This window comes from Arvicola amphibius, chromosome 7 (assembly GCF_903992535.2).
Source record: "Arvicola amphibius chromosome 7, mArvAmp1.2, whole genome shotgun sequence".
Classification (NCBI taxonomy): domain Eukaryota; kingdom Metazoa; phylum Chordata; class Mammalia; order Rodentia; family Cricetidae; genus Arvicola; species Arvicola amphibius.
The window spans coordinates 46696288-46723976 of NC_052053.1; the positions used below are offsets into that span (position 1 = coordinate 46696288).

Below are 27689 nucleotides of genomic sequence, written 5' to 3' on the forward strand. Positions count from 1 at the left end.
GCCCCTCTCCTTTTATTATGAAACCTAACTAAAAAGTACACATCTCTAAGACCCTAACCCTGACCGCAAGGCAAACAGCAACCCAAGCAAGCACAGATAGTTCATCCATTAAGCAGATCAGCCCTGGATGGTGATTCTGGTTACACCAAACTGAGACAGGAGCAGCCTTGGGGGCTTACCGGAGCCAGATGTGCCCATTGGAACAAACTGCCTGCTTGCGATCCGTGAATGGCAAGATCTCCTTACACAGACTGCAGTGCTCGGGGAAGGTCTGCTTATTCATCTTCTTGGAGATATGTCCAATCAGGACCTGGTAAGACACCATGGGTGGCAGAGTAAGGGGTGGGTACAGGTTTCTGGGAGCAAAGGGTACTCATAGACAATACAGGATTGTGTCAGAGACAGGTGAGGCGTACCTCTACAGGCTAACCTGTTGTTCAAAGAGTTCAAAATCTTCACCTTCAACCAATGTCAACAGCAAAGTAAAATAAATAAAGTGACCCTGACCTCTAGAGTGAACCCTAACTTCAAGGGAGAAATCCCTGAAATCCAAGCTCTCTCGTTTTAATTGCTTTAGAAGTAGTTATAGTTTTTACTTATGGTGCTTTAAGGAAAATCATAATTTCCCTAAGCAAGAAATGTGGACTATTGTGAATTTTGCAGAAATAAGACAACTTTTTAGAAAACGAGTTTGTTCATTTGTGTGTCACTTGTGTACAGGTGTCCAAAGAGGATCCCTTGAAGCTGGAGCTACAGTGGCTGGGTCCTCTAGAAGACAACAGGTGTTTGTAGCCCACAAATGTTTAGTCTTTTATCAGATTTATAAAATCCAAAGAGGACTGATCTAGTAGCTCCTGCACCTGAGATAACCTGAGTGACCCAGCTGGGAGAGGTGGTTTTCTTAGCACTACTGAGAGTACCTTTGTTTTGGTGGCCGTTGCCTTGGTATTGGATGTGTGGGACCTTGCATACCATAGATAAGCACAACCACTGAGTTCCACACCTGTCTCAGTTCTTAATTCTATGACAGGCTCTCAGTAAACTGTCCAGACAACCTTGAACTTGATCCTACCTCAGTCTCTGGAGTAGTTGTATTAGATTACAGGCTTGTGCTCCCATACCTGGTTTAAAATTACATTCTTTAAAAAAAGTTGTCTGGCCAGGCAGTGCACACCTTTAATCCCAGCACTCAAAAGGCAAGGCAGACAGATTTCTGTAAATTTGAGGACAGCCTGGTCTACAAGAGCTAGTTCCACAACAGTCTCCAAAGCTACAGAGAAATCCTGTCGGGGCTGGAGAGATGGCTCAGATTAAGAGCATTGCCCGTTCTTCCAAAGGTCCTGAGTTCAATTCCCAGCAACCACATGGTAGCTCACAACCATCTGTAATGAGGTCTGGTGCCCTCTTCTGGCCTTCAGGCATACACGCAGACAGAATACTGTATACATAATAAATATTTTAAAAATATATCTGTTCTAAAAATAAAAACCCAGAAAACCCCCCACAAGTATCTGAAAAACACACATTTTTTTTATTATTTTGTTGGAAAACACACACACATTGCCGCAGAGGTATGGGATATAACAACACTTTTAAACCCCTTCTTTTACAAATAACTTGTGTCTTTCCTAGGTCTGGATGTATTTATGCTTTACTTCTTCTGGTAGTCTACAATATTTTGTACTTTTTTGGGTTAAATACGTCACCCAAATCTCAAAGGGTATCTTAATTGCTAATCTGAGGTAGCCATATCAGCTCTTCTGAATATAACTTACAATTTTTTGTGTGTGGTTTTTTTTTTTTTTTTCTGTTTTGCTATTTGTTTGATTTTCTGGTTTTTTTTTTTTTTTGTTTGTTTGTTTGTTTTCTTTGAGACAGGGTCCCACTATGTAGTTCTGGCTTTCCTGGAATTCATGTAGACCAGGCTAGCCTCCAACTCATAGAGATCCTCTACCTCCTGAATATTGAAGCATAAGCCACCACACCAGGCTTAATTTACAAATTTAAATTACCTTTAGTGTTGTATTTTGGTTTTCAAAATTCTTCACGTCAAGGACAGACATCCTCACTCCTCTTTTCCAGGTAAGCCTAACATCCCACCAAGTGGTGCAGAAGTAAAGATGGCCCAGTGCTCTATAGCAAAGCAGAGCTGGGCCCAAGTGCTACCCGAGGAAGAGCTGCTTCTACGTACTCTTTGGGGCTTCAATCACGGAAGCCAACTATTTAGTCTGACTTGTGTATTCTCTAGAATAATCCTTCTCTAGGAATAAGTAAAATCTGTTTTTTGGGGGAGGGATAAAAAAATTCTTAATCTCCTTTATGTATAAAGCACAGATATACTTACAAGATAAAAAACAAGTACACAATGTCTGTGGTATTAACTATTAACAAGTCTTGGGCAGGAGCTAGGAGAGGGGAGAATGGAGTACTTGGGAATGAAAAACAGGTTGAGAAATACATCATGCCACATTCCCAATAGTCACAGAACATCTAAAACTACAGTAAAATCAATACTATAGGCTGAAAAGTCTTTGTGTGACGCAGATCTGGATTCTTAGACTACAAAAGTTATTCTTTAATCAGAACTCAAGATACTACAGCAAAGCAGGGTATAATCTCCATTGTTTTCATACTGGGTTAACCAGAAACACATAACCATGTTAGACATGGCTCTCTGCAAGCATGGCTCATCTAAATAAGAATACTAAAGAATGAATGTGATTACCTTCCATAAATGCTTTTGTTAGCATACCATAGATTATTTATAGTAATTCTAACCAGTCCCATGACAGTGAAAAACAGAATACTCTTCCACACAATTTAAAAGACAGAAAACGGTTTAAATGTTGACTTTTTAAAAAAGAAAAGTCATGTACATGACCAGTACTGTGTTTAGGATCACTGCAATTGTCTTGCAGCAGTTTCAGGGGTGGACAAATGCACTGTGAATGACAGCAGGGACAAAGATATCTAGACTTCTCCTTTTCCATGAAACTTTAGGCAGCAAGTGTCAATATCCAGAGTGAAAGGAAAAGACTTGTGATTTATCCTTTCAGTGTGCAGCCTGTTCCTTGGTGGGGAACTCTAGGATTCCACAGCTCTAATGGTGTTCTCCTGACCAGCCCTGGGAGGCTAGGGAACAGTTCCTTTTCTGCAAGAACCCTAGAACCCACAGGATGATAACCTGCACATGGCACCTTACTTAGGAGCACATCCTACCATATTCCTTTGCTTGTAGCTGTCACATTCTCTCGGGAACATGAAGTCTGTGGGATACACTGCAGAACTATCCCATTGTTTCAGTACCAAAATAAATGGTAATAGTTTGGTTTAAAGAAAATAAACTAAACTTAACAATTGTTTTCTTAGCTGGGCAGTGGTGGCACATGCCTTTAATCCCAGGACTTGCTAGGCAGAAACAGGTGAATCTCCATGAATTCAAGGCCAGCCTGGTCTACAAAGTGAGCTCCAGAACAGCCAGGGCTGTTACACAGAGAAACCCTGCCTCAAAATAAAATAAAATAAAGCAAACAAGCAAACAATTGTTTTCTTTACCATAGCCAACCTCAAGTCTTTTTTTTTTTTTTTTGGTTTTTCGAGACAGGGTTTCTCTGCAGCTTTTTTAGAGCCTGTCCTGGAACTAGCTCTTGTAGACCAGGCTGGCCTCGAACTCACAGAGATCCGCCTGCCTCTGCCTCCCGAGTGCTGGGATTAAAGGCGTGCGCCACCACCGCCCGGCCTCAAGTCTTTTAAGTAGAAAACAAATACCCACAATGAACACTTAGAAATATGACGGAGAGAACACAGGTGGGCATCTCCACGACTGTGACTGTGCACTACTGTGGGAACTCCTTCGGCCAATAGCTGTTAAGATACCAGCACACTTGGGCGTGGTCTCTTGTACTATAAATGTAGACATAAAGCTTGCTTGGTTCTCTCTTGGCTGCTGGATTTGGTTCCTGTTTCCTGCTTGTGCAGAGGACTGCTTATCTGAGAATCTACCCCTAAATAAAGAACCCTTTATTATACTCCATACTGAGCTAGTGTGGGACTACTTCACTGTAATCGTCTACATCTGGTGCCCACGTGGATCTCGACTCCACGCCTACCGGGGCCAGCTCAAAAGGTCCCAGCTGAAGGTGTCCCACTCCTGCCTGCCTGCCAACTTAAATTTCACCTAAAAAGTTGTTTTTTTTTTTTTTTTTTGACAAAACCCCACTTCAAACAGGCCCTCTGCATAGCAACTTGGCAATTTCCTGGGCTTGCAATGCTTTCCTGCTCCCTGCCCCTGCAATGGTCTCTGATGCGTGACAACTTGCGCAGCTTCTGGTTTGTGTTCCCGGCTCCTGAACTCTGGGTTCCTTGATAGTCTGACCACCAAGAAACTCCATGTAGGGAACCAAATTTAATTGCTCTTAATCTGTCAAGCATATTTGTCAGTATTTATACAAGTGCCAACGCAGAACTGAGCAGGTCACGTCTCTCAGCCAAGCGCCTTCAACCATGACACCTGCTGGCCAATAAAGATTATTTTTTAAAATATTTATTTATTATGTATAAAATATTCTATATGTGTTTACGTCTGCAGGCCAGAAGAGGGCACCTGACCTCATTACAGACGGTTATGAGCCACCATGTAGTTGCCGGGGATTGAACTCAGGACCTTTGGAAGAGCAGGCAATGCTCTTAACCACTGAGCCATCTCTTCAGCCCATAAAATAATTATTTATTTTATTGGTGTTTTAGCCTATATGTATATCTGTGTGAGGGTGCTGGATCCTGGAGTTACAGACAGTTGTAAGCTGCCATATGGGTGCTGGATATTGAACCCGGGTCCTCTAGAAGAGCAGTCAGTGCTCTTAACCGCTGAGCCATCTCTCCAGCCCTCCAATAAAGATTACACCTACCACAATTTACTGAAATCTCATAGTGCAGATAAGTTCATTTGATAAATTAATAAATTTGAAAGTTATATGATGGCAGACAATATCACCACCCAAGAATTTAATAACCTTTTTGCTTATACCATAGATGGTATTCTGCAAGGCTTAGATGGTTTTTCTAATGCATCTATTTATTTGATATATTGGGAATTAGCTCTGTTTTTCATATTGTATCCTTAACAAATGGTTTGATAATAGAGCCAAGAATGAGGCGCTTTTAGAAGTACCTAGTAATGAACAGCTAGCTGACAGGATTTATGCCACTGAAAATCAAAAGTTAGCTGAAAAAATTAATACCACTTAAAAGTATGACATTAATTTGTCAGACAAAATCCAATCCATGTCAAAGGTGAGAAATTATCTGAAAGAATTCATACTATTGAATTTGATACTCAAAATCTGTCAAAAGGTTACTGATAGGTTAACAGAGTATCTTTCCAGGAAGGCAATCTGCATGCCATCCAAATATCCAAGGATGAGAAGTTATCATTAATAGAAAAATCTCATACCTTGGAATCATATGTGCAGAATGAGGATCGGAAGTTATTTGAGTAGATGAAATCATTAGAAATATTTATAGATCAGAGATTCAGGCTTTACAAAAGACAGTGGTAAAAAGATTTGAAATGAATGAGAAAATTATTGGAACTGGTGAGCAGAGAGAGAAGGTACAAGGACATGATTCTGCATCAACAGTATGTCAGAGTCACAGATGACTTATCAAGGGTTTTAACCACTTACCCCATAATCATCTCTGACAAACCACCAAGTACTAAATACCCAAAAGGATTTAAAAAATGTAAATGGAAACCTACAGGTATGAATGGTGTAACAAAAAATTAAGCAAGCAGTAGTATCTTATGGCTTCCATTCACCATTTATTAGGGAGATGGTAAAGACATGGGCTACCCCCATACTATAGGCTTCAATTAGTTTCAGCAGTCCTGGAAGATGGACCACAATTACTATGGAAATGCTACTAGCAAGAGGAGGAAAAAACTTTAGAACAGGGAAGAGCAAAGATTTGAGGCTTCTCAAGATCAAATTCTTGGTGAGAAAACTTATGCTGGCTCACATGATCGCTCTTTACATTGAACAAATCTTGTCCCTATGCCACATAGCAGCCTTAAATGCTTGGGAGAGGATTCACGAACTAGGAAAAGAATTGAATAATATAATAGGGTTAAACAAGGCCAAAGAGAACCCTTTAGTGACATTTTACAAAGATTAACTAAGGCTGTACAAATAGGAGTAACAGATCCAGAAGCTAGACAAGTACTTATTGAATCTCTGGCTTTTAAAAATGCAAACTTAGAATGCAAAAAGATACTTGGGTCTTTAAAGGTTAGATCAGCACATGTGGATGAATAGATCCTGCATACAATGAACATTGAGACATTTGACTATAATTCTGAGGCTTGGGTAGGAGAAGCAATTTCCAAAGGAATGAAGAGACATCAAAATGCCAAATATTTTAATTGTGGTAGAATAGGACATCTGAGAAGGAATGTACACAAGGCATTCTTAGAAATAATGTCTCCTCTGGGAATTACAAAAGTAGAAGGTCTCAACATTTTGGATTATGTAAAGATGTGGCAAAGGCTGACATTGGACCAATGAACGTAGATCAACAAAAGACAGATAAGACAACCCATTACCATTGGGAAACTCCTTGGGGGGCTGCTCGTAGGCCCCCAGGTCAAATGTGGTCCAGTCATTCCTAGTTCCTGTGGAAGACATGTCTCACAAGGAGACATGTAAACAAACAAACAAACAAAAACCCATGCTGTTCTGGATGACAGAATAAACATAGAGGATGAATCAAAAGTTCCAATAGAAAATAGGAAACATATATTTTGGCAGACTTCTATAAATGATCAAAGACCAAAGCTAAGAGTACAGATAAATAACACTGTAATAAAGGATTACTGGACACAGATACAGATGTGACTATCATTATTCCAAAATCTTGGCATTCGAATTGGCCTCTTCAGAAGGCAGATGTTCAATTCCTAGGAATTGGAACCCTATCTCAAGTGAAACAAAGCATGAGATGAGTTGAATGCATATGGTCAGAAAGACAGAGAGGAAGGCTGAGGCCATATGTGGTTAATACTCCAGTGAATTTATGGAGCCGTGACCTGCTGTAGCAATGGAATATCCAGATTAACATTCCTGCAGTCCCAGAAACTCAGGTTTCTGGGAAGGATATTATAAGTTACTATAAAAAACGGTCACCAGTCATTCAGGCTGTACAAAAACACAAACCAACTAACAAGCCTTCAGAGGTACCAATAGCCCTACCTTTAAAATGGTTAGCTGAGGAACCAATATGGGTCAAACAATGGTCTTTAATAGAAGAGAAACTGCAGGCTTTAGAACATCTGGTACAGGAGCAACTAGATGCTCACCATACTGAAGAATCAACCAGCCATCGGAACTCTCCTGTATTTGTTGTTAAAAAGAAATCTGGAAAATGGAGAATGGTGACAGATCTAGAGCTGCCAACAAGGTAATTCAACCTATGGTCCCTCTACAATCTGGAATTCCTCTGCCTTTATTACCTAAAGGATGGCCTCTCATAGTTATTAATTTAAAAGATTGTTTCTTTACTATACCTTTACAAGAAAAGGACAGAGAAAAATTTGCCTTCACAGTGCCTACTTATAATTCTCAGGTAAAATAGGAGATATCAATGGACCGTCATCCCACGGAAAATGCTGAATAGCCACAACCTGTGCCAATATTTTATAAGTCAACCACTGGAAATGGTATGTAAACAATTTCCTAAGTCTATAATTTATGATTACATGAATGACATTTTGCTATCCGATTCAAATGCAGATACTTTAGAAAGACTGAAGTAAAGAAAGCTTTGCTTAATGGGGATTACAAATTGCTCCTAAAAAATACAAAGAGGAGATTCTATCAATTATTTAGGTTATATAATAGGTTTACAGAAAATTAGAACACAAAAAGCGCAAATTAGGAGAGACCAATTGTAAACTCTTAATGATTTTCAAAGATTGTTAGGAGATATTTCCAATCTATGACCCACTGTTGGGATAACACCTGATCTAGTAATTTATTAAAACAAAACCTTAGATGGTGACAGAGACTTAAACAGTCTCAGGGAATTAACAGCTGAAGCTAAGAAAGAATTAACTTTGGTTGAAGAGAAATTACAAAAGACACATGTAGATTGGGTGGATCCAAATCTTAACTGCATTCTAGTCATATTGCCCTCCAAAACTTCCCCTATCGGAATTTTAATGCAGAGGGAAGATATTATCTTAGAATGGATCTTTTTATCACATAATCCGAGTAAAAAATTAAAAACTTATATGGAAAGGGTCTCTGAATTAATTAGAAAAGGAAAATTGAGACTTCCTCAATTAAAAGGAATAGACCCAGCAGAGACTATAGTGCCTTTTACTACTGATGAAATTAAAAAATTATGGGAAGACAATGAACCCTGGCAAAGAGCTTGCACTAATTTTTTTTTAGGAGAGATTAATAGCAATTATCCCCAAAGCAATAGAATTAACCTTATAAAGAGAACTACTTGAATTCTTCCCCACACTGTACATGACACATCAATAACTGGAGCCCACATTCTATACTGATGCAAAAAAAAAAAAAAATCAGTAAAGGCAGGTCACAAATCTGAAGACTTAAGTAATGTGGAACAAAGCCCTTATAATTCTGTCCAAAAGGCAGAATTATGTGCTATTCTCATGGTACTAAAGGATTTTAAAGAACTTTTCAATATGGTTACTGATTTGCCATATGTACAAAGAGTTGTCTTGCATATTGAAACTTATGAATTTATACCACATGATACAGAATTGACTTCATTATTCATTCAGGTTCAAGATATAATCAGGAATAGGCTTTGTCCCATATACATAACATACATTCAATCCCATATGGGTCTGCCAGGTCCTCTAGTACAAGGTAATGCAGAAATTGATCGATTATTGATTGGAAGTGTGCTGAAGGTCTCAGAATTTCATAAGAAACATTATGCCAATAGCAAAGGTTTGAAGAAGAGTTTTCTATTACACGGCAAAAAGCTAAGGAGATTATAATGAGATGATCTACTTGCTCTTTCTATAACCAAATACCATTACCTGCAGGGAGTAACCCAAAGGAATGAAATCTGGCAGATGGATATGTTCCACTTTGCAGATTTTGGAAAATTAAAATATGTATTTTAATTACATTTTAATTACATACACCATTAATACTTATTCAGGTTTTCAATGGGCAGCTAACTGTTTTGAGCTCAGATAAGGTTGATTCAGTAATCACACGTTTATTATAGAAGTTATGGCCATCAAGGGTATACCCGCACAAATAAAGAGAGATAATGGTCCAGCATATATCTCTAAGAAAATGAAACAGTTTTTTGCTTACTATAATATAAAGCATATTACAGGTATACCAAACAATCTTACAGGTCAGGCAGTTATAGAAATATCAAATCGAACTATAAAGGATATGTTAAACAAACTAGAAGGGGATGGAAAATACCCACAGAAATAGATTGCATAATGCTTTATTAACCTTGAATTTTCTTAATGCTAATGAGAAAGGAACAATGGCAGCAGAAAGACACTGGATAACAGAAAAAACTTCTACATTAAATCAGCCAGTATATTTCAAAGATGTGGTTACCTCAAAATGGAAACCAGGAGATATGCTATGTTGGGGAAGGGATTTCGCTCATTTCCACAAAAGAAGAAAAGTTATGGATACCATCAAAATAAAGATTCGGTATGAAAAAAGAGAAACCTCTTGAGACAGAGAAATGACAGCTCATCCACAGAGGTGACGATCATAAGGATTGGGGCAGGGTTCTGTTTTTTTCTTTGCAGGAAAATATCCATCTTCAAAAAAATATCGAAAGATCTTCAACATCTTGATGCCTAAAGGAGAAACAATAACTATCCAGAAAGTGTCACTAAGTAAAGGGAAATCTGACTTATGATGACATATCATCTGCAGGGTAAAATTTCATTACCTGAACATGTATATATCTCTACTTAAAAAATTAAAGCTGGCTTTGGAGTTGGACAATGGCTATCCTCCTCTAAATCCAAGCATGTTGTTAAAAGAAAAATTCAGAGTTTCTGTCTCATATCAGGAGCCATATGGTATGGGACAGAAAGAAGAAAAGAATTTAGGAATGATTTTATTTTTCCCATAAATATTTTTATCTCTATCATACCTTTCATTGAATATATGTCTATGTGAATAATGTTTAAGTTTTCCACAGTGAACAATAATTTTTCCTGCAGTAATCTTTGACATTTCCAGGAAAAAGATGGGGCCCCAGAAGAACAATTCCACCTGGTTGATATGACGTCGTGATGCTGATAGTGCTACTTTAAGGTCAGTTTTGGGTACCAGTTGCTCACAATGATTCCAACTTGGTTCGCTGAATTGGTGCACATTCTTACAATGTTCTGGCCAGAACTTCTAATAAGAACTTCAGAAAAACCCTATCAACTACTCAGAGACTATTTGTAATTATACCAGACAGCAATCTTGAAAATTAACCATCACTTTACTTTTACAGGATCCCATAGAAAGAACAGCAATCCCATGATAGCTGGAAGTAATTCTACAAGACAACATCACCTCTCCAAACAAAGTTTGTCCTCAGGCTTAGGGACATTAATTAGGGGTTGACTATAATTGGTATATGGTTGGGGTGGAAATTATGTAGGCTCAGGGATCTCTTTGTGGGGGGGGGAATTAGATGGGAAAATAGGTGGATTAGTGTGAGCTTACTCACATTAATAATAGGGAATAACAGAGTGAATATTTGTGAACTATTATTTATAGACAATTTACATTGGTATAGATTCTTGCATATTGATACAAATTCAAATTATATTTGTTATATGGAAAATGCTATTTCTGTTTACAGTAGTTGTACACCTATGCAAAGTTATTTTGTTATATTGTATGCATGCATGTCTCTAACTGCTTAAGACATTTGGCATAATGATACAATTTTAAAATATATTTATCATATTGCACTATACATTTCTACCTCTGATAAAGATACTTATACATTGTTTACATTTTTGCTGCACAGTTGTTTAAAGACTGTTTAAATATGTGGTCTTACTCTTTAAGCTATATAGGTATTAAGAATTACAGGTCAATAGTATCCATGTTTGTCATACTTATAGTTAGACTAATCAGGCTCTTTAGATACAAAAAGATTATATTCCACATTGATAGGTAATCTTCAACTACTTCAAAGAATGGTAAAATTTAAATAACTTAGGTTCTGTTGATGCAAGACACAATTGCTCCTGGCAGCACTGATCTATTCCCAAGAGAATGTTGGGCACTGAAGACACGCCACTTGGAGCTTGTTTTCTTCTTGGCAAAACTGGCCTTTGGGCAAAGAACTGTCCATGCCTCAACCACTGACAAAATGCATGGTGTCCAGAATGGACAAGCAGATACAAGAAAAAAGACTTGTCAAGTCTTGCCAAGACAGGGTAAGATGGTTTTGAAATTTTTCCTGCCTCTGACAATGGTCTGTCAGTTATTCTAGGCCTTAGCCAAAGTTGGCTGCTCCAACGTTGCAAATGAGACTCTGGATTGACTGCCCAGGTAGCCAGTTGTCTTCTTATATTTATTGCACATTTTGGAAGTTGCTTGATTGCACTTTCTGTTTACTCAAGTAATATTATTTTCCTTCCCATGTATTCGATGGAGTTGAAGACTAGATAATCATAGTTACTTTACTCTCATGACTTAGCTAATTTATTTCTAATACAAGGCTTAGAGACCTTAGGATAGGATAATTATTAATACATTTAGCATATGTTTCTTGTTTGATATTATTTATGATGGTTGTAATTCTAATTTTTATACTTAACAAATGATGCACGATTAATAAAAGCTCATTATTGGAAATTGGAGTCTAAAAGGAAAGTAAACTAGCCACTGGCTCTTACCTCGACCTCAGTCAAAAATGGTGAACCTGCACTCAGGAATCTCAGAATGAGACTGTGTGTGAGAGCTTTTTCCTTCTATTTTATAATACTCTCTAGTTCTGGGATTAAAGGCATATGTCACCCAGTTTCTACAGCTACTAGTGTGGCTACTGACATTAAAGGTGTGTGTTACCATTCCCTGGTCTGTTTTTTCTCTCAGATCTTCAGGCAAGCTTTATAAATAAATACAATTTTATTTTTATTATAAATAAAATACAATTGAAATGCCACTACAATCCATCACACACCACTTGCCACCGCAGTCTCCTTAACTCATCCACAGCCTGGAAATGTCCTCTGGCAATCCCTGCACATCAGTCAAAGGCACATAAATGGAAGAAAGTATGTCTTCAACCTCAATCTATATTTCCCATCTATTTCTCTGTACTTCATGGCAACCACTTACCTCAATAATGTCAATGCAAAAGCCAAGTCAAGATCCCTTTACCCAGTAAGAAGAAAAGATGGTCCACAGGGCTAGTAGTTTCGACAGACACCTACCCGTGCTGTTCTGTCATCGTACTCCTCATCAGACATCAAAAAGTTACAGAGTCCCCTGGTGGGTATGCTGGTGTTTTCCGTGATCCAGGTGTGCAGGTACACTTCTCCGAGGACCCGCTTCATATGTTCCCTCGTCAGGTGCATCTCCACAGCCTCAATCTTCCCTTGGATCTCAAGGAGCTTTTCCTCTATGGGTTCACGGCCTCCGGTGTCTCCCACGGCAGTGAGTGAGTCTTCGGGGGGTTCCTCTGTATCACCCTCTTTGCTCCTCTCCTGCAGGCCAGCCTTGGTCCCCTGCTTGGAAGTGCCTTCTTCCTGCTGTTCATCCTCACCATCGCCCATCCCAGGTGAATCAACCAGTAAGATTTTTGAGTCCTCGTGGGTGGGCTTCCATAAGGCCTCTGAAGGGGATTTCTGCATTGACTGATACAAAATCCTTAGGAGGAAAAGCTTAAACCGCCAAAAATAGGTGACCCCACTGCTTTCAATCTTTTTTTCCAAAGCTTCATGTAAAAACTGAGGAATATGTTTATCTTTTAAAATTTTCCAGCGGACTAGGTCAATTAAGTCCACCTGCTTAAAGAGATTCTGAACTGAAGATTCCAAGAGCTGAGCAGCTGCCTCTTCAAAGGTCTTGAGAGTAACAAATTGGACCTGGTAGTTCTTGTTCACGGGATGGAGGCCATTGATCATGCCCTCAGTGGTGATGATGGCCAGATAAGCACCACAGGGGCTCACTGCAATGCCATGAGTCCTCACTGAGCCAAATACATCTGAGAGTTTAATCAGCTGGTGTTCAAACTTCAATGCAACATCTGTGAATATAGGAATCAACTGCCTCACCTTCCCATCACTAGAACAGGTGTACACTGTTCCGTTCTGCTTGTCTGCAGTCATGGAGACGATGGGCAGTGAGTGAAGGCCTGTGACATGGGAGTTGTGAACATTCAGACCTGCCTTTGAGATCAGAAGAAGGCACCAGAACACATAGGAGCCTCTTGCTGCTACCACTAAGCTACAGCTACACTTCTGGTAAGGATGATAAAGTGGCACACATTTGATGCTATGCACAGGCAATTGGTCCATTTCTTTCCACAAGACAACAGGCTGCCTTAAAGTGAAGTAGCCTTTGACTGCTTTGAGATTGACAGGGAGAATTTTCACCGGTCCAAAAGCACTGCCTACAATAAGGCCACTCATTTTCCGATTATTGTGCTCATATTCCCACCAGAACAAAACACTAGGGGAGCTGATTCCCGACTCAATGGTGTTGCATGAAGAGATGGACTCCTTTCCCATGAATGGCAGCTGAAACTGCCACACAGCTATATTCCCGTTCTCAAAGAGGACAGCCAGGAGCACACTGCCCACATCCCGACACTCATTATTGTGCTTAACTTGCTGAGTGGTACAGATTCCTGACCATTCCATTCTGACTGGGGTCTGCATGCTGTGTCTCCTCTGAAACTCAGCAAAATCCCCAAGATTTCCCCCTGGACCCTCATTTTTAGAGAGTCTATAACTGGTCTCATAAAGACGTTCTCCATAAATCTCAGTCAGATCAACCAACTGAACCCACTGGAGTCTGTTGAGGTTCACCTGCACAGTCAGGCGATTGTCCATGGTCAATGCTGCCAAGAGGCACCTGCCATTTGCATCACAACCCATGGGAGACCAACTTGTGTATTTGAAGCCCCGCATTGGGGGTAATGCCTTCCCCTCGGGGTTGAACATCCTGTCCAACATGAAAGTCTGGCTGATGGTGGGGTCTTTAGAGGAAGCAAACTTCTCCTTGCACTCAGCAACTTCTGTTTTTGAACCAACCTGAAAATAAGACATACAGAAGCTATCAGGTAAATATTCACATGCAGTAACTGATTTCCATTAACATATAAAACAATTTTACATTGATTCTGGCAATTTTGGCATTATATGCATTTAAAAGATCAAACAGCCAGGTTTGGCAATGCACACTTGCTAATATAAACACACTGGAAGCTGAGGCAGGAAGATCACAAGTTCACTCAGCAAAAGTTGAGGTAGAACAACTCTATGTTAAAATAAAGCAAACAAAAATAATATGATTATGATTAAACATAATAATAATTGTGTGTAAAGATTAAATGTGCATTTACTAATGAATTGGTTTTTTTTAAGATTCAATAAATGTGATTATTCATGACTTGGTTTCCAGATTCTTCTTTTTTTATTATTTTTTTTTATTTATTATGTATACAATGTTCTGTCTGTGTGTATGCCTGACGGCCAGAAGAGGGCACCAGACCTCACTACAGATGGTTGTGAGCCACCATGTGGTTGCTGGGAACTGAACTCAGGACCTTTGGAAGAGCAGGCAATGCTCTTAACCACTGAGTCATCTCTCCAGCCCCCCAGATTCTTCTTGGAATTGGCCTACGGAACAGTTAATTTACAAGAGTGAAGGCAACACTTAGCTGAGACAGTCACAAAACAGCAACAGTTTTAAAAGTCAGGGAAATATGTATGTATATTCATTTTTGCTACGTAAGATAGTTGGATTTTGTAATAGCTTTGTGATATATGCTGAAGATCAAAACAAAGGCCTCACGCATGCGAAGCAAATGCTCTACCACTGAGCTCTGGTTTCTGCTGTGCGTATGTTCTCCAGGTTAGCTGGCTGGGTCAGCTTCCCCATGATGCTTCCATCTCACTATAGGAATGCTGGGATTACAGATGCAAGCCATTACACATCACATTGGGCTTTTTCAAGTATGTTCCATGGACTGTCTAAAGTCATCAGACTCTGCTTTTAGGCCACTAAACCTCCTCGTTAACCAACTCTAGGCCTTTTAATCTGCAGTTTCTTTAACATATCACATGTTTTTAAAACATTAATTTCCCTGTCTACTCTTGCTACAAGTAAGATGGCTCCTATCAGATTTCTCTATTCCACCCACCACTTTTCCTGGCTCCCTTACCTAACTTGCTCCTGCTCATCTATCCTACCAGGTTTAGTCTTATGAGGGCTCAGATCATTCTAGCTTTGTTTCATCCATACCCCCCCCCCCCCACATCTAGGTCTGTAACACAAGTCAAGTGCTCAGTCAAATGATGAAAGCTCTGAAGAAAATTTTAAAGGAATAGTAAATATAGAGGAAGTTGTAAATGACTAAAATTATAGCCAGGAAGGCTAAAGCAAAAAAACCAACCAACCAACCAATCAGACAAATAACTCCCCCACAAAAAATAAAAAACAAAACACAGGTTGAGCTAAAGATACTTTCACTATACTGAAAGGAAGAAGGACTCCATCTACTGTTTTTCAGAAATACAAATAAAAGGCAAAGTGTACTAGTACACATCTGTAGTCACAACATTTGGGACACAGAGTCAGTAGTATCACCCCAGCAAGCTTCAGGCCAGTCAGGGATACGGCCAGCCAAAGAAAACAAAAGAGAAAAGTAAAGTAAAAAAACAAAACAAAAAAAAAACAGCAACAACAAAAAACTTTCCATTTTGATTTTAGTGACAAAAACAAAGGAGAAAAGTAAACAAACAAACAAAAACTCTATTTTAATTTTAGTGCCAACTTTTTAAAGAAACTTGGAAATGGAAGGGGAGGACATGATTAAAAGGGAATTCAAGTCCTTTTAATATATGGATTCAATAAAAGTGACTTGATGTAAGTTACCAAACATTGAGGTTAAACTCTAGAACACAGGCAGAACTTGGAAAATAATCACTAAGAAGCAGTGCCTACATCCCAGCAAAGTTTAAGACACTATTTTAAAAGATCTTTCAAATGTTAAGTATATGTATATATAAGCTGTTAAGTCTAATTAATGACAAAATTTCTCAACGTATCAGCAGTGAACAGTACTCGAGATAGCAACAGAGCTGGGGACATGGCTCAGTCAGTAGAGTTTGCCCCACAAGCACAAAGAAACCGAATTTAAACCCAGAACTCATGCCAAAAGTTAGGTACAGCACTATGAACTTGGTGAGGCAGAGGTAGATTTCTAGAGCTCACGAGGCAATTTCCTAGAAAAGATGTCTACGGAGAGATAAGTTTTGGAAATGCCCAATATTACTCACTAGCCCTCCTAGAAGTAATGGGAGCATATAAAATGCCTTGGCCAGGGAGCCACTGTAAAAACACGTTTAACCTAGGCAAACCTAGTTTAAGCTAGGCAAACTTCTTTTTTGAAGTAGAACCTTGCAGGTTTTTAAACAGAACAGAAGCCAAAATATCCTAATTTTATGGCATTTAGAGACAGAACAACAATGATCTTGACCAGCAGGGTAATTTTTAACACATAATTAAATTCAAGTTTCTTTAGTTGATTCCATCTCCCTTCCCAACTCTTTCCATCACAAAAACCAGTTACAAAATTTAAACAAGCACTCAGATGTCTAAGGACCTAACCACTTGAAAGCTGAGTTTCCAGATGCTGCAAGAGCCCATCACTCAATCATGCACTCCTGAATTTCAAGCTGACCGCTACCCATATAAAAGTTGACACAAGAAGTCCCATCTGACTTTGTAGCAAGGAGCTACTTGAAGACAGAGAATGTGTGATTTCCAATCACAGACAACAGTCATTTCGCGTAGCAAGCACAGATAATAAACAAATGATACACAATAAGACTAGCTCATAAAGAGTGTTAGGATTTGAAACTTTATCAGTAATCTAATGGGAAAAAACTTAGACTTATTCTTTTTAAAATTTAATTTTTTATGTGTATGAGTGTTTGCCTGCATGTATGTATTTGTACTATATGTGCATGCCTGGTGCCCACAGACCAGAAGAGGGTATAAAATCCTCTAGAACTGAAATTGCAGACAGTTGTAACCTGTCCAATGTGGGCTGGGAACTGAACCCAGGTCCTTAGCAAAAGCAGCAAAAAGCTCCTAACTGTTGAGCTATCTTAGCAGTCCTGTGACTTATTCTTAAGTCACATTTTCTTGGGCGGCGGTGGCGCACGCCTTTAATCCCAGCACTCGGGAGGCAGAGGCAGGCGGATCTCTGTGAGTTCAAGACCAGCCTGGTCTACAAGAGCTAGTTCCAGGACAGGCTCCAAAGCTACAGAGAAACCCTGTCTCGAAAAACCAAAAAAAAAAGTCACATTTTCTTGCTTTTAATTATTTTTATTATTCAATTTTTTTCATATAATTTCAACCTCCAAGACAGAAACTTACAAATAGCTGATAATCAAAGTTTGAGCTGTGATCTAACAGAATTATAAAGCAACGGCTTCAAAAGCTGTTTAGTATTTAGTTTTTTAGCTGTGCTACATAATAAAAAATCATACCCTAGGTTTCAAATTATCAGTTATTTGAGTAGAAGCAATAGCTAGTTGGACAACACTGAATAGATTTAAATCTCTAGGGACCATCACTATTAGGGCACAGAAGAACTGACAGACTTCTTTATATTCATACTGCAACAATGAAGACCTCTTCATGTAAACTCTATCAATTAGAGGGCTATATAAAGACTTTCTGCTATTTTAACAGTGTGGCAAATGCCAAATGTAGCAATATGTCAGTCAAGCTATCAGAATGTTAGTATCACCTTCAAACACATGCTTACCAAACTAATGTAGACTTTCCTTCATGCCTATTTATTCCTATCTTGGGCACTACCATGTACTCAATGCCAGACATTAAGTGATAATGTTCTATTATGGTGGTTTTTTTTTTTTTTTTTTTTTTTCTGAGACAGGGTTTCTCTGTAACTTTGGAGCCTGTCCTGGAACTAGCTTTTGCAGATCAGGCTGGCCTTGAACTCACAGAGATCCACCTGTCTCTGCCTCCTGAGTGTGAGTGCTGGGATTAAAGAAGTGTGCCACCACCACCTGGCCTATTATGTTTTATTCATGGATTAAATTTAAGTCTCCATAAAGCCTAAACAAGGCAAACTTTACTATTTCTGTTTTATAGATAGGTCATCTTGTGCCAAAGCCCAGTGTGTCTGTCTATCTCTCTCTTGCTCTCTCTCTCTCTCTCTCTCTCTCTCTCTCTCTCCTCTCTCTCTCTCCTCTCTCTCTCTCCTCTCTCTCTCTCTCTCTCTCTCTCGCGTTTTGTTTTTTTGAGACCAGTTTTTCTGTGTAACAGTCTTGGCTGTCCTTGACCTTACAGAGATCAGCCTGCCTCTGCCTCCTGAGTGCTGAGATTAAAGTGCCTTTAATCTGTGTTGGAGCCCACAAGACCATACAGTAAATGTACAGCTGACAGATTCATAAAGGCAGATCCACAAGTGTACAACTTACAGGGAAACCTGTTTCTAGATCTGCTGTCATATCTTGATTGGAAATCTTGTGAAACCATGATTCTTCCCTTTGAAAAGGGATTCATTCCCAAAACACCTCAGCAGTGTGACTCCTGCTAGGCAAAGGGTGACCTTGTTCCATTTCCCTACACTGTGAGGCCCTGGAGGCCCTGGAGCAATGACGTCCACTCTTTGTTCTAACAGTCAAATTTACATAGTCAATCCCACAAAGTTACCTGCTAACAGAGCACATGGGAATTTCTATAGAAGATAGGCACTGAGCAGGAAGGCAGCATGCCTCACCTTTGCTAACAAATCTGGGTATCCCCAAAACTGGTTATCACCAAGGAGATTAGATGAGGAGAATGGGTGAATCAGGATTCAGGGACGTTTAGTAACTTTAGGTAACGGTTTGGAATGTCAGGTACTTCCCCTTGAATGCTGGCTCTTTCCTGTTCCAGACTGAGGCTGGTACTCAAGACCCCAATAGCACTGCCTGGCTAAAGCCCAGTCTCTTAACCCCTTTTATCCTCAGCCCAGCAATTATTTCCTTACCTCTAGTTCAGGCAGCCTCACACCCCTGAACTATACCCTCATAAAATTGAAACAGCACTCAAGAAAACTTCTTCAGCTAACCTTCTTAGTTCCTAAACTGGTATCATTTTCTCTGTAGAAGAAATACTCAACTTCAGGTGATCCATCAATACTAAAGCAACAGCTACACACACACACAGCTTAAAGATCTGTGTGCTTGAGCTAGACGCCTTACTTGTCACCTGGGTGGGCTTTCTGAGGTTTTTTTTTGGGGGGGGTTCTCGAGACATGTTTTCTCTGTGAAACAGTCCTGGCTGTCCTGGAACTAGCTCTGTAGACCAGGCTGGCCTCGAACTCACAGAGATCTGTCTGCCTCTGCCTCCCTAGTGCTGGGATTAAGAAGATTTTACACATGGCTCAGTCAGTCAAGTAGATTACCTAATTCAGTCTGTAAGACCCTAATCCCAGGTAGGCTTATCAAGACCAAAATACTATTTTTTTTAAAAAAAAAGATATTATCCAATTCAACATTGTGTTTGAAATTTGAATTAAGTATGCTGAGAAGCACTCATGAGGGCTACCCAAACTGTACCCATGACTAATAGCCCAGATTTAATGGCTGTCTACAAGAGTGTGGAAAAACTTTGCTTTCACATAAACATACTGCCACGTGGGTGAACAGCTTTATAGCACTCCTTGCTTTTTGACTAGATTGTCTGTTCATAACCTGCCAAAGGATGCAAGTTCCTTGAGGACTGTTCTCTACCCTGGTTTATTCCAGCACCTCGGTAGGCACTCACTCACTCTGACAGATTACATACTACATAAACATACAGAGCTATACAGGAAATCAAAGTAAGCTTTTATATTACTAGGCTACAAAAAGGAACGACATCACCCACTACTTTAAAATACACCATGTCTGAAAAACGGTGACATCAACACAAACTTTAGAAACTCGAAAGTTCAGGGACAAACTCGGCTTATGTTGAAGGCACTAAATTTACAGACCTTGGACTTGGAAGTCTAAGCACAGGATGTTCCCTGAGGTTTTATTTTTCCACTTCCAAAGATCGAGATACAATCCCCTATTTACCCGTCTACCCAGGGAGACACAAGGACCATTCACATTTAAATCGCCAAACAGGTAAGACCACGAAATAGACCAGTTTTTCTTCTCGAAGCAAAAGTGGCGCGAGAGAAGGGCGCACGCAACACAGTATAAAAAACAAAGCCAGCCTAGGGCCTCGGGGAGTTGGCCCCAGACAATAGGAGCTACGGTAGAGGTAGGTCCGGAGCTGGGAAAGCGGGGGTGGAGTCTCAGACAGCACCCGGGCAAACGCGAACTGCGCTAGCTGCTGGAAAGGAGGGACGGATAACAGAACCGGGGGAACCACCGTGTATTGGTGTGTGTGTGTGTGTGTGTGTGTGTGTGTGTGGCGGGGGGTGTCTGGTAACAGCGCAAAGCAGCTTGCAAGGCTTTGCAGAAGCTGGGGCGATGCTGGTCCCTTGACTGCAAAGAGTTGGATGCGCAGGGAATCCCGGGGCCAGGTACAGACCAGGCTCCCCTCGGGATCGGTGACGCGTCCGCGGGAGTCCCGCAGGCGCCGGGGCCGAGATCGAGCCGCGGCGGCTTAACTTACTTTGAGGAGGCAGCTGTTGAGGGGTGCAGGCACCGAGGTGCGGTGGATCACCAGGTCCTGGCCAGGGTTGTGCACGTCGCAGATAAGCTCCAGCACGGCGATGCTGCGGGCCGTGGACACCGACACGCGGTGGTCCTCCGACCAGGCCAGTGGCTCCAAGCCGCTCACCGCGTACTGCAGCTTCACGGCCGGCTCCCTCCGAGTCACCATGAGGCGGAACGCGGCGCTGGGCCCGGGGGCCGCTTCGGTCGTCGGCTCCTTCCCGCCCCCTTCGCCCTCCTCCTCGGGGGACGGCGAGGGCTCTTCAGCCGTGGGCCCCACACGGGCCTGGTCCGCCTCGCTCATCTTGCTCGGGGCGCGGAGGTCGGGTTCCCGGGCGCACAGAGCCCTCGCCACCGTTCCCCCCCCGCCCCAGCCGCCCCCTGCACCACGGCGCCGCCCCCAGCACCCTCCGCGGCCGTTTACTCCCCTCAGGCCCCGAGCGCCACCGAGCCAGAAAGGACCCCGCCGTTGCTAGGCAACGCCACCCTGCTAGGTGGCCGCGGAGTTGCCTGTCTGGAAAGTGCGCTTTGGGAGGGTTGACCCGCGCCGCGCCTGAGGCTGAGAGGAAAAGGTGGGAAGTCCCTTTGCTAGACACTGGGTGCTAGGCTCAACTAAAAACCCGAGTGGGTGACTGAGATGCTAAGACCAGCGTGGCGGCTGAGGGAAACCCCGCCAGGTGGACGGCGCGCGGCCTCTTCCGGTTTCTGAGGCGTTCGGGGCTTCTTGGCTCCGGCCGGTGTGCGTGCTGCCGCGGCTCCCGGACCCGGAAGGGGCGGCGGCGGCCGGGCAATAGCTGAGAAGTAGCTCACCATCCACGTGCTGCTTGGGCTTCTGTCTCGGTCCGCAGCTCCGCGCCCGGACCATGGCTACGGCCTGCAGCCCGCTCCCAGACCGGCCTCTCAGGACGTACTTCGGACGCCCCCAGGGCCAGACGAGGCGGGTAAGTTCAACCGCATCCTGGGAGCTGTGGCGCTGATCAGATCGGGTTGAGTTCCTTTTTTTTCCCCCCCGGGGAGGTTCGAGACAGGGTTTCTCCGTGTTAAAGTTCTGGAACTAACTCTTGTAGACCAGGTTGGCCTCGAACTCACAGAGATGCCTCTGCCTCTCGAGTTCTAGGATTAAAGGCATGCAGCACCGTGGCCCGGCTCAGGTTGAGCTCTTAAGAATGCCTAGAGGGACCGGCGGGAGTTCCTCAGAAACAGCCGGGAACCCCGCCCCAGCTCCTGAAACTAGCTGGAGAACTAGTTCGATGGGCTTAGGATCAGAGGCTGTAGGAACTGGTTAAATTCCTGAGACTGACTGGTGGTCTAGTCTTTTAGGGTAAGGATTTGAGATGTACCCAAGCTGGAAAACAGTGCCTAAGACATGACCACCGTGCAGATCTTAACTCCCAAGCCGTTCCTTCCGCTGTAAGCAAGGTACAGCTCTGTTAGGAATGGGGACTGGACTCATTTCTTTAAAAAGCTTTTAAAGCCCAGGTTTTCATCCAAGTAGCAGGGAAAGAACATACAGTCATTATAATCTGTTGCCTAGAAAGGAGAACGGTGACTTAAAACGAACCCTGCAGGAGCAGAAAACTGGTTTAAGGGTTGCTGGTTTGTCGTCTGGAAAATGTTACATAGTCTGTTGAAAAATAATACGTGATCAAAGATCAGGAACGATGTGATTGGAAGTTTCACTCCCCGCCCTCCCCAAGACACCTTAAAGACACTATGTAATTTCATGGAAATTGAAGAGCAAATTGGCGGTCAGTTCATATCCACCAGTGTTTTGAAGATAAACTTCTTTGCTTATCAAACACTCACTGCAGAGTTTCACTTTTGTTAGGAGGGAGGGATCTTCCTGAGCCGAGATGCTTAGGAGTAGGGAGTCTTCAGCAAGTCATTGGTGTAGCTGAGTCTGTGTTTGAGGAGAAATACACAGACAAGCCAAGAGGTGGGGGGGGGGCAGGATTTACAGTAAGGTGACCTGAGTTGTCAGACACCAGCTTTGTAACACACTAGCCTATGACCTTGGGGGAGTTCCAAGTTTCTCCTTCCATAAATAGGAACACTAATTTGTTTCTTAGAAGGTTGTTGTTATGAAGCTCCAATGGGATAATAGCTGTAATAACTCTGTATATTGTCTGGCCCTTAGAGGCAGTTGCTGAGTGCCATTAATGAAGATAAAGGCAATATTGTTGCCGTTTGGGGAAGTAAATGGCTGTATCTGGTCAGCAGCATTGGATCAGGGTGGTGCTGTGCCATGTGAAGGGCCCCTAGGAGGCTGTACCTTGCTCACCTGGTACATGCAAGGCTTTTTTTTGGTTTTTTGAGACAGGGTTTCTCTGTAGCTTTGGAGCTTGTCCTGGAACTAGCTCTTGTAGACCAGGCTGGTCTCGAACTCACAGAGATCCGCCTGCCTCTGCCTCCCGAGTGCTGGGATTAAAGGTGTGCGCCACCGCTGCCCGGCTACATGCAAGGCTTTTGAGTTCCATCTCCAACTATACAAAAAGAAAAGAAAGAAAATTCCAGAATTTTATTGAATGAGCAGACTAAGCAGATTATCTGGTTTTCAGTGACTTCAACTGGTGTTTCAAAGTGATTGGCCAAGAGGTAACACAGGCTGGGTGTGGTGTTCATGCCTTTAATCTCAGTACTCAGGAGGCCAAGGCCTTTGGATCTCTGAGTTCGAGACCATTCTAGTCTACATATGAGTTCCAGGCCAGGCCAGCTAGGACTACATAGTGAGAGACCCTCTCAAAAAAAAAAAAAAAAGACCCCCCCCCCCCCCAAAAAAAAAGAGGAAGAAGAAAAGGTAATACAGGCCAGTGAGTCTGCTTGGTGGTAAAGGTGCTACTGTCCAGCCTGAGGACCTGAGTTTACTCTCCAGGACCTAGTAGAGGTAGGAGGAGAGAAACAACTTCTCATAGTTGTCTTGTGGCCTTCCTGTGCTGGCCATGACGTATATGCTTATACACACACAGCAATACAAGAGAATGCTGCAGGGATCCATAGAGGCCTGACTGTGTCTGTGCTTCGGCCTGTGTGTCCAAATGGGAGTGAAGATGTGCTGAGCAGATTTGCTCATACTGGGAACTCAGGGTGGGTAACAAAAAATACAGTGGATTTGGAAAGTCCTTCAGAGAGCTTAAATTGGGTTGTTCTGTCTTCATACTGAACAAAATACGTTTTTTTCCTTAAGGATATTCTGCTTATTAAAGTAATAACAGTTTAATTTAAGAAAAATTAGAAGATACAACCCCACCTAGAGTTGCCATACCCAGAAATAACTTTTAACATTTTGGTGTATAGCCTTCAAAAAACCATAGCTATAATATTTTCTGACCAAATAGGATATAGTTAATCATTCATCTCAGATTTCTTTTCATGGAAGAGCATGGTACATTCTGGGAATTTAGGAAAGACTGGCCCAAGGTAAAGGTGAATCTAAAGCTGAGGAGATGGGAAGAGGTTGTACTCTGGAGGCTTCCTAGATCTCTTTCTGCAGATTTTTCAGTGTTAGCTTCACAGCAGTGGAGAGCCTGCTCCAATTCACTCCAAGCACTTACTTTGTTTGTTTATGACAGGGTCTTAACTCTGTAGCCGGGTAGCCTGGAACTCACTTTGTAGCCCAGCAGCAGCCCTCCTGCCTTAGTCTCATGAGTGCTGGGGCTTACATGTGTAAGCCACCATGCTGGCTTCTGATACTTGCTTGTAGAGAGACCTTGACTTTCCTTCTGTAAAGGGTGAGTAGGATGCTGTGGTGGTAAAGTCTGTGTACCACCTGGTATGTTTAGTCCAAAGAAGGGGAAAGGAAAGGTGTGTGAAGGAGGTGGTAAGCTTGCTCCGTTTGGCTGCAGCAGCATTCTTCAGACTGGTCCATGGATGCTCCAGGAGGCAGGTCTTGTCTTGATTGGCGGAAAAGCTTCCTGAACCTGAGATTGGCCTGTAGCAGAATAAGTTGAATCCTGAGATAGAGAAGGGTTATGGCCAGAGGCTGCTAGGCCAGCTCAGGAAACCTGTGGTAGGGTGACCTTCAGGCCTTTGAGACTGTCAGGTGAGGCGTGCGAATCCCATGCTCTCTGACAAATGACTTCATTTTTTTTTTAACCTGAGAAGTCATAAACTTGCAAACTTTGCAAAAACAAATTTTAAGATGAAGTAGGCTAGTGTTCACTTTATTACTATTCAGTACTTGAAAGTGTATTTATTGAATTCCTTAAAGGAATTCTTAAGTTGCCAGGATAAGAGACTTGTCCTTTTTCATTGGTAGGTTGGTTTGAAACTGACAGTCTTGGTGAAACAAGACAGTGTGTAAGCACAAATCACTGTTTCAAGTAATGAGGAAAATATATTCTAAAACTCAGAATTAGAAGTACCATATATACTTGTGCAGACTGCAAGAAAGGGCCAAAGAAAATTGATTGTTTCTTGTAGGGCGGTGGTTCTCAACCTTCCTAGTGCTGCGACCTTTTAATGCAGGTTCTCATGTTATGGTGATCCCCTAACCATAAAATTATTTTCATTGCTACTTCATAACTGTAATTTTGCTGCTGTTGTGAATCATAATGCAAATATCCAGTATGCAGGATGTGTGACCCCTGTGAAAGGGTTGGTCGACCCTGGGGTTGAGAACCACTGGTCTAGGGAAAGTTTGGGCACCATGCATTAATTACATCCATGTTGTGAGAATAAGCAACAGGCAAGAAGTGCCTAATGATGTATGTCTACGATCAGCAGTCAGGCAGGGACTCCGAAGGCGAGGAGGGTTGGGAACAATATGATGGAAGTGATGGATGGAGCGGCACTCTCATTTGGAGTAGGGACGGCAAGTAGGAACTGACTCCAGACCATCTGAATTAGAGCAGCTTGAGGGGAAAGGATGACAGATCCAAGCCCTAGGGAAGAACAGTAATGACAGTTTCCGCTTCCTGGGCACAATCAAGGATTCAACATCCCATTCACCTTTCCAGTCTCTTCTTATCATCCTTTATTGGTAGAAAAAAGCATATTTTGTTTCTCTGTGTGCCTCTGTTCTCACAAAAAAAACAGACTCCTAGGGGTGTGGTTTGACTTAGTAAGCCTGCCTACTTCACAAGGTAGGTTCTTGCTTCCCTTAGAACAGACTGAATTGGTTAATGTCAGCTGGCAGGACACCTCTCGCTCCCTATTCCCGCTCTCATCTTGGATGACTTAACGGTTTAGGTGGATGGAGGTCTTGCAGATGAATGGTCTGAGATTGTGTGTCTCTCCCCTCCTCCCCCCCCCCTCCCCCCATTTCAGATGAAGCCAAAGAATCTGGTTGTAAACCCTAAACTGATGGTTGGCATATGGGGCATAATGATCTCTGCAGGAAGAGATACATTCTGTGGGCAGTCAGGCTTCACTCTGAAGATTGTCTTCATGGACTAATGCACCTCTTCTTGATCTTTCCTTTTGGAAACAACGCAGCAAGCAGAGGCTACCAAAAGAAAGCACCAAGTGTCCAGTGATGCTCCACCAACAAAACGGAGGAACGAAGAAATATCCTCTCTTTCAGCCAAGAAAACCAGTGATAAAGAAACTCCAAGAACATTTAAGGGGAGTGCACACAAATTGTTTCCTCCAAAGAAGTACTTGGACTGTACAGGCAATGGAAGGCAAGAGAAGCCATGCATCAAGACTTCATCGCTGTTTAAAAACAATCCTGAGATCCCAGAACTCCACAGGTGTGTTTTGCGGTGCATGTGTGCCTTGGGTGTGAGCAGTCTCAGATGCCGCCTTTCCTTTGGCACCTTGGCACTGATACACACTTTGTCTTTCCTCTGCAGAGCTGTAGTAAAGCAGGCTCGAGAGCAAGTGTTCTCTCCAGAAGCTTTCCAGGAGCTGAACCTCCACCCACACCTAGTAAGTACCCCACCCTGCTCTGCAGGTTGCTGTGATCTGTGTTCTTATTCAGTCTGTTTCTGCTCTTGACTACCCGAGTGAACTCAGGTAGTCAGGTCATTCCCTGACAGCGGCACAGGTTGCTGTCTTCACTCTCCTCTCCCCAGTTATTTTTAAGAAGTGCTGACTTTCCTTACCCAATTTAGTGTCTGTGGTGGACTTCATTTATTTGGCTTAAAGTAGCTTTCTAATTACTGGTAGATGCGGTAAAACTGGTAGCAGATGTCTCTGTGGCCTTGGGAAGGGTGCTGAGCTGGCTGCTTACTGTCAAGGAACATGCACATTTTTGGAGAATGAAGGCAGAAAAGGCTGCTTAAATTGCATTTTCTACTAGCAAATGGATCTTTCTTTCCCTCTTTGTTTAATACCATAAGTCAGTTTTCTAGTTACTGTGAAAAAGGAGAGAAAAACACAAGCTTGTCAGCTGGGTACAATTGACCTTTTCTTTCTGGTAGGCTGTGTAGGACTGCATCTTAGCCTGAGTGTTACTGGGTGCATGGGTCTGGGTGATGAGTTAGTTATGAGGGTTGTCTTAATGCATTGCCAATTTGTAATAGCATCCTAATTCTACAAACTAGGAACCCAGCTAGATGAACCTGAAATCCTCCAGGTCCTGTAGGGTAGAGGGCAGAACTACCCCAAAGGTGAAAATACTGGGTTGCTGGAATTTAATTTGATCATAAATGTCTGGTGCTGTTGTCACTCAGCATTTTGTCTTTATGTCATTGAATATATTTGAATTAAATTAATAAATTCTTATTTTCCTATTCCCTTTTAGATTTCTACAATAAATACAGTCTTAAAAATGTCAAGTATGACCAGGTAAGAGGCTGAGGTGATCCTT

The 27689-nt window shown here is 42.0% G+C and overlaps 2 protein-coding genes across 3 annotated transcripts in view; one reads left to right on the plus strand and one right to left on the minus strand.

Annotated features, from left to right (window-relative positions):
- Gtf3c4 (general transcription factor IIIC subunit 4) overlaps nt 1-21293 on the minus strand; it is a 31330-nt gene extending 10037 nt beyond the window's left edge. The window contains exons 1-3 of the mRNA XM_038337071.1: nt 20898-21293; nt 12470-14293; nt 180-310 (exon numbers count right to left, since the gene is read on the minus strand). Coding sequence (XP_038192999.1) covers nt 180-310; nt 12470-14293; nt 20898-21242 — 2300 coding nt within the window. The 5' untranslated portion in view covers nt 21243-21293. The remainder of the gene's footprint in view (nt 1-179; nt 311-12469; nt 14294-20897) is intronic.
- A 402-nt stretch (nt 21294-21695) lies between these two features.
- Ddx31 (DEAD-box helicase 31) overlaps nt 21696-27689 on the plus strand; it is a 69968-nt gene continuing 63974 nt past the window's right edge. For both annotated transcript variants that reach the window (XM_038336663.1, XM_042055439.1), the window contains exons 1-4: nt 21696-21879; nt 26372-26628; nt 26731-26806; nt 27624-27667. In XM_038336663.1, the coding sequence (XP_038192591.1) occupies nt 21802-21879; nt 26372-26628; nt 26731-26806; nt 27624-27667 (455 nt within the window). In that variant the 5' untranslated portion in view covers nt 21696-21801. The remainder of the gene's footprint in view (nt 21880-26371; nt 26629-26730; nt 26807-27623; nt 27668-27689) is intronic.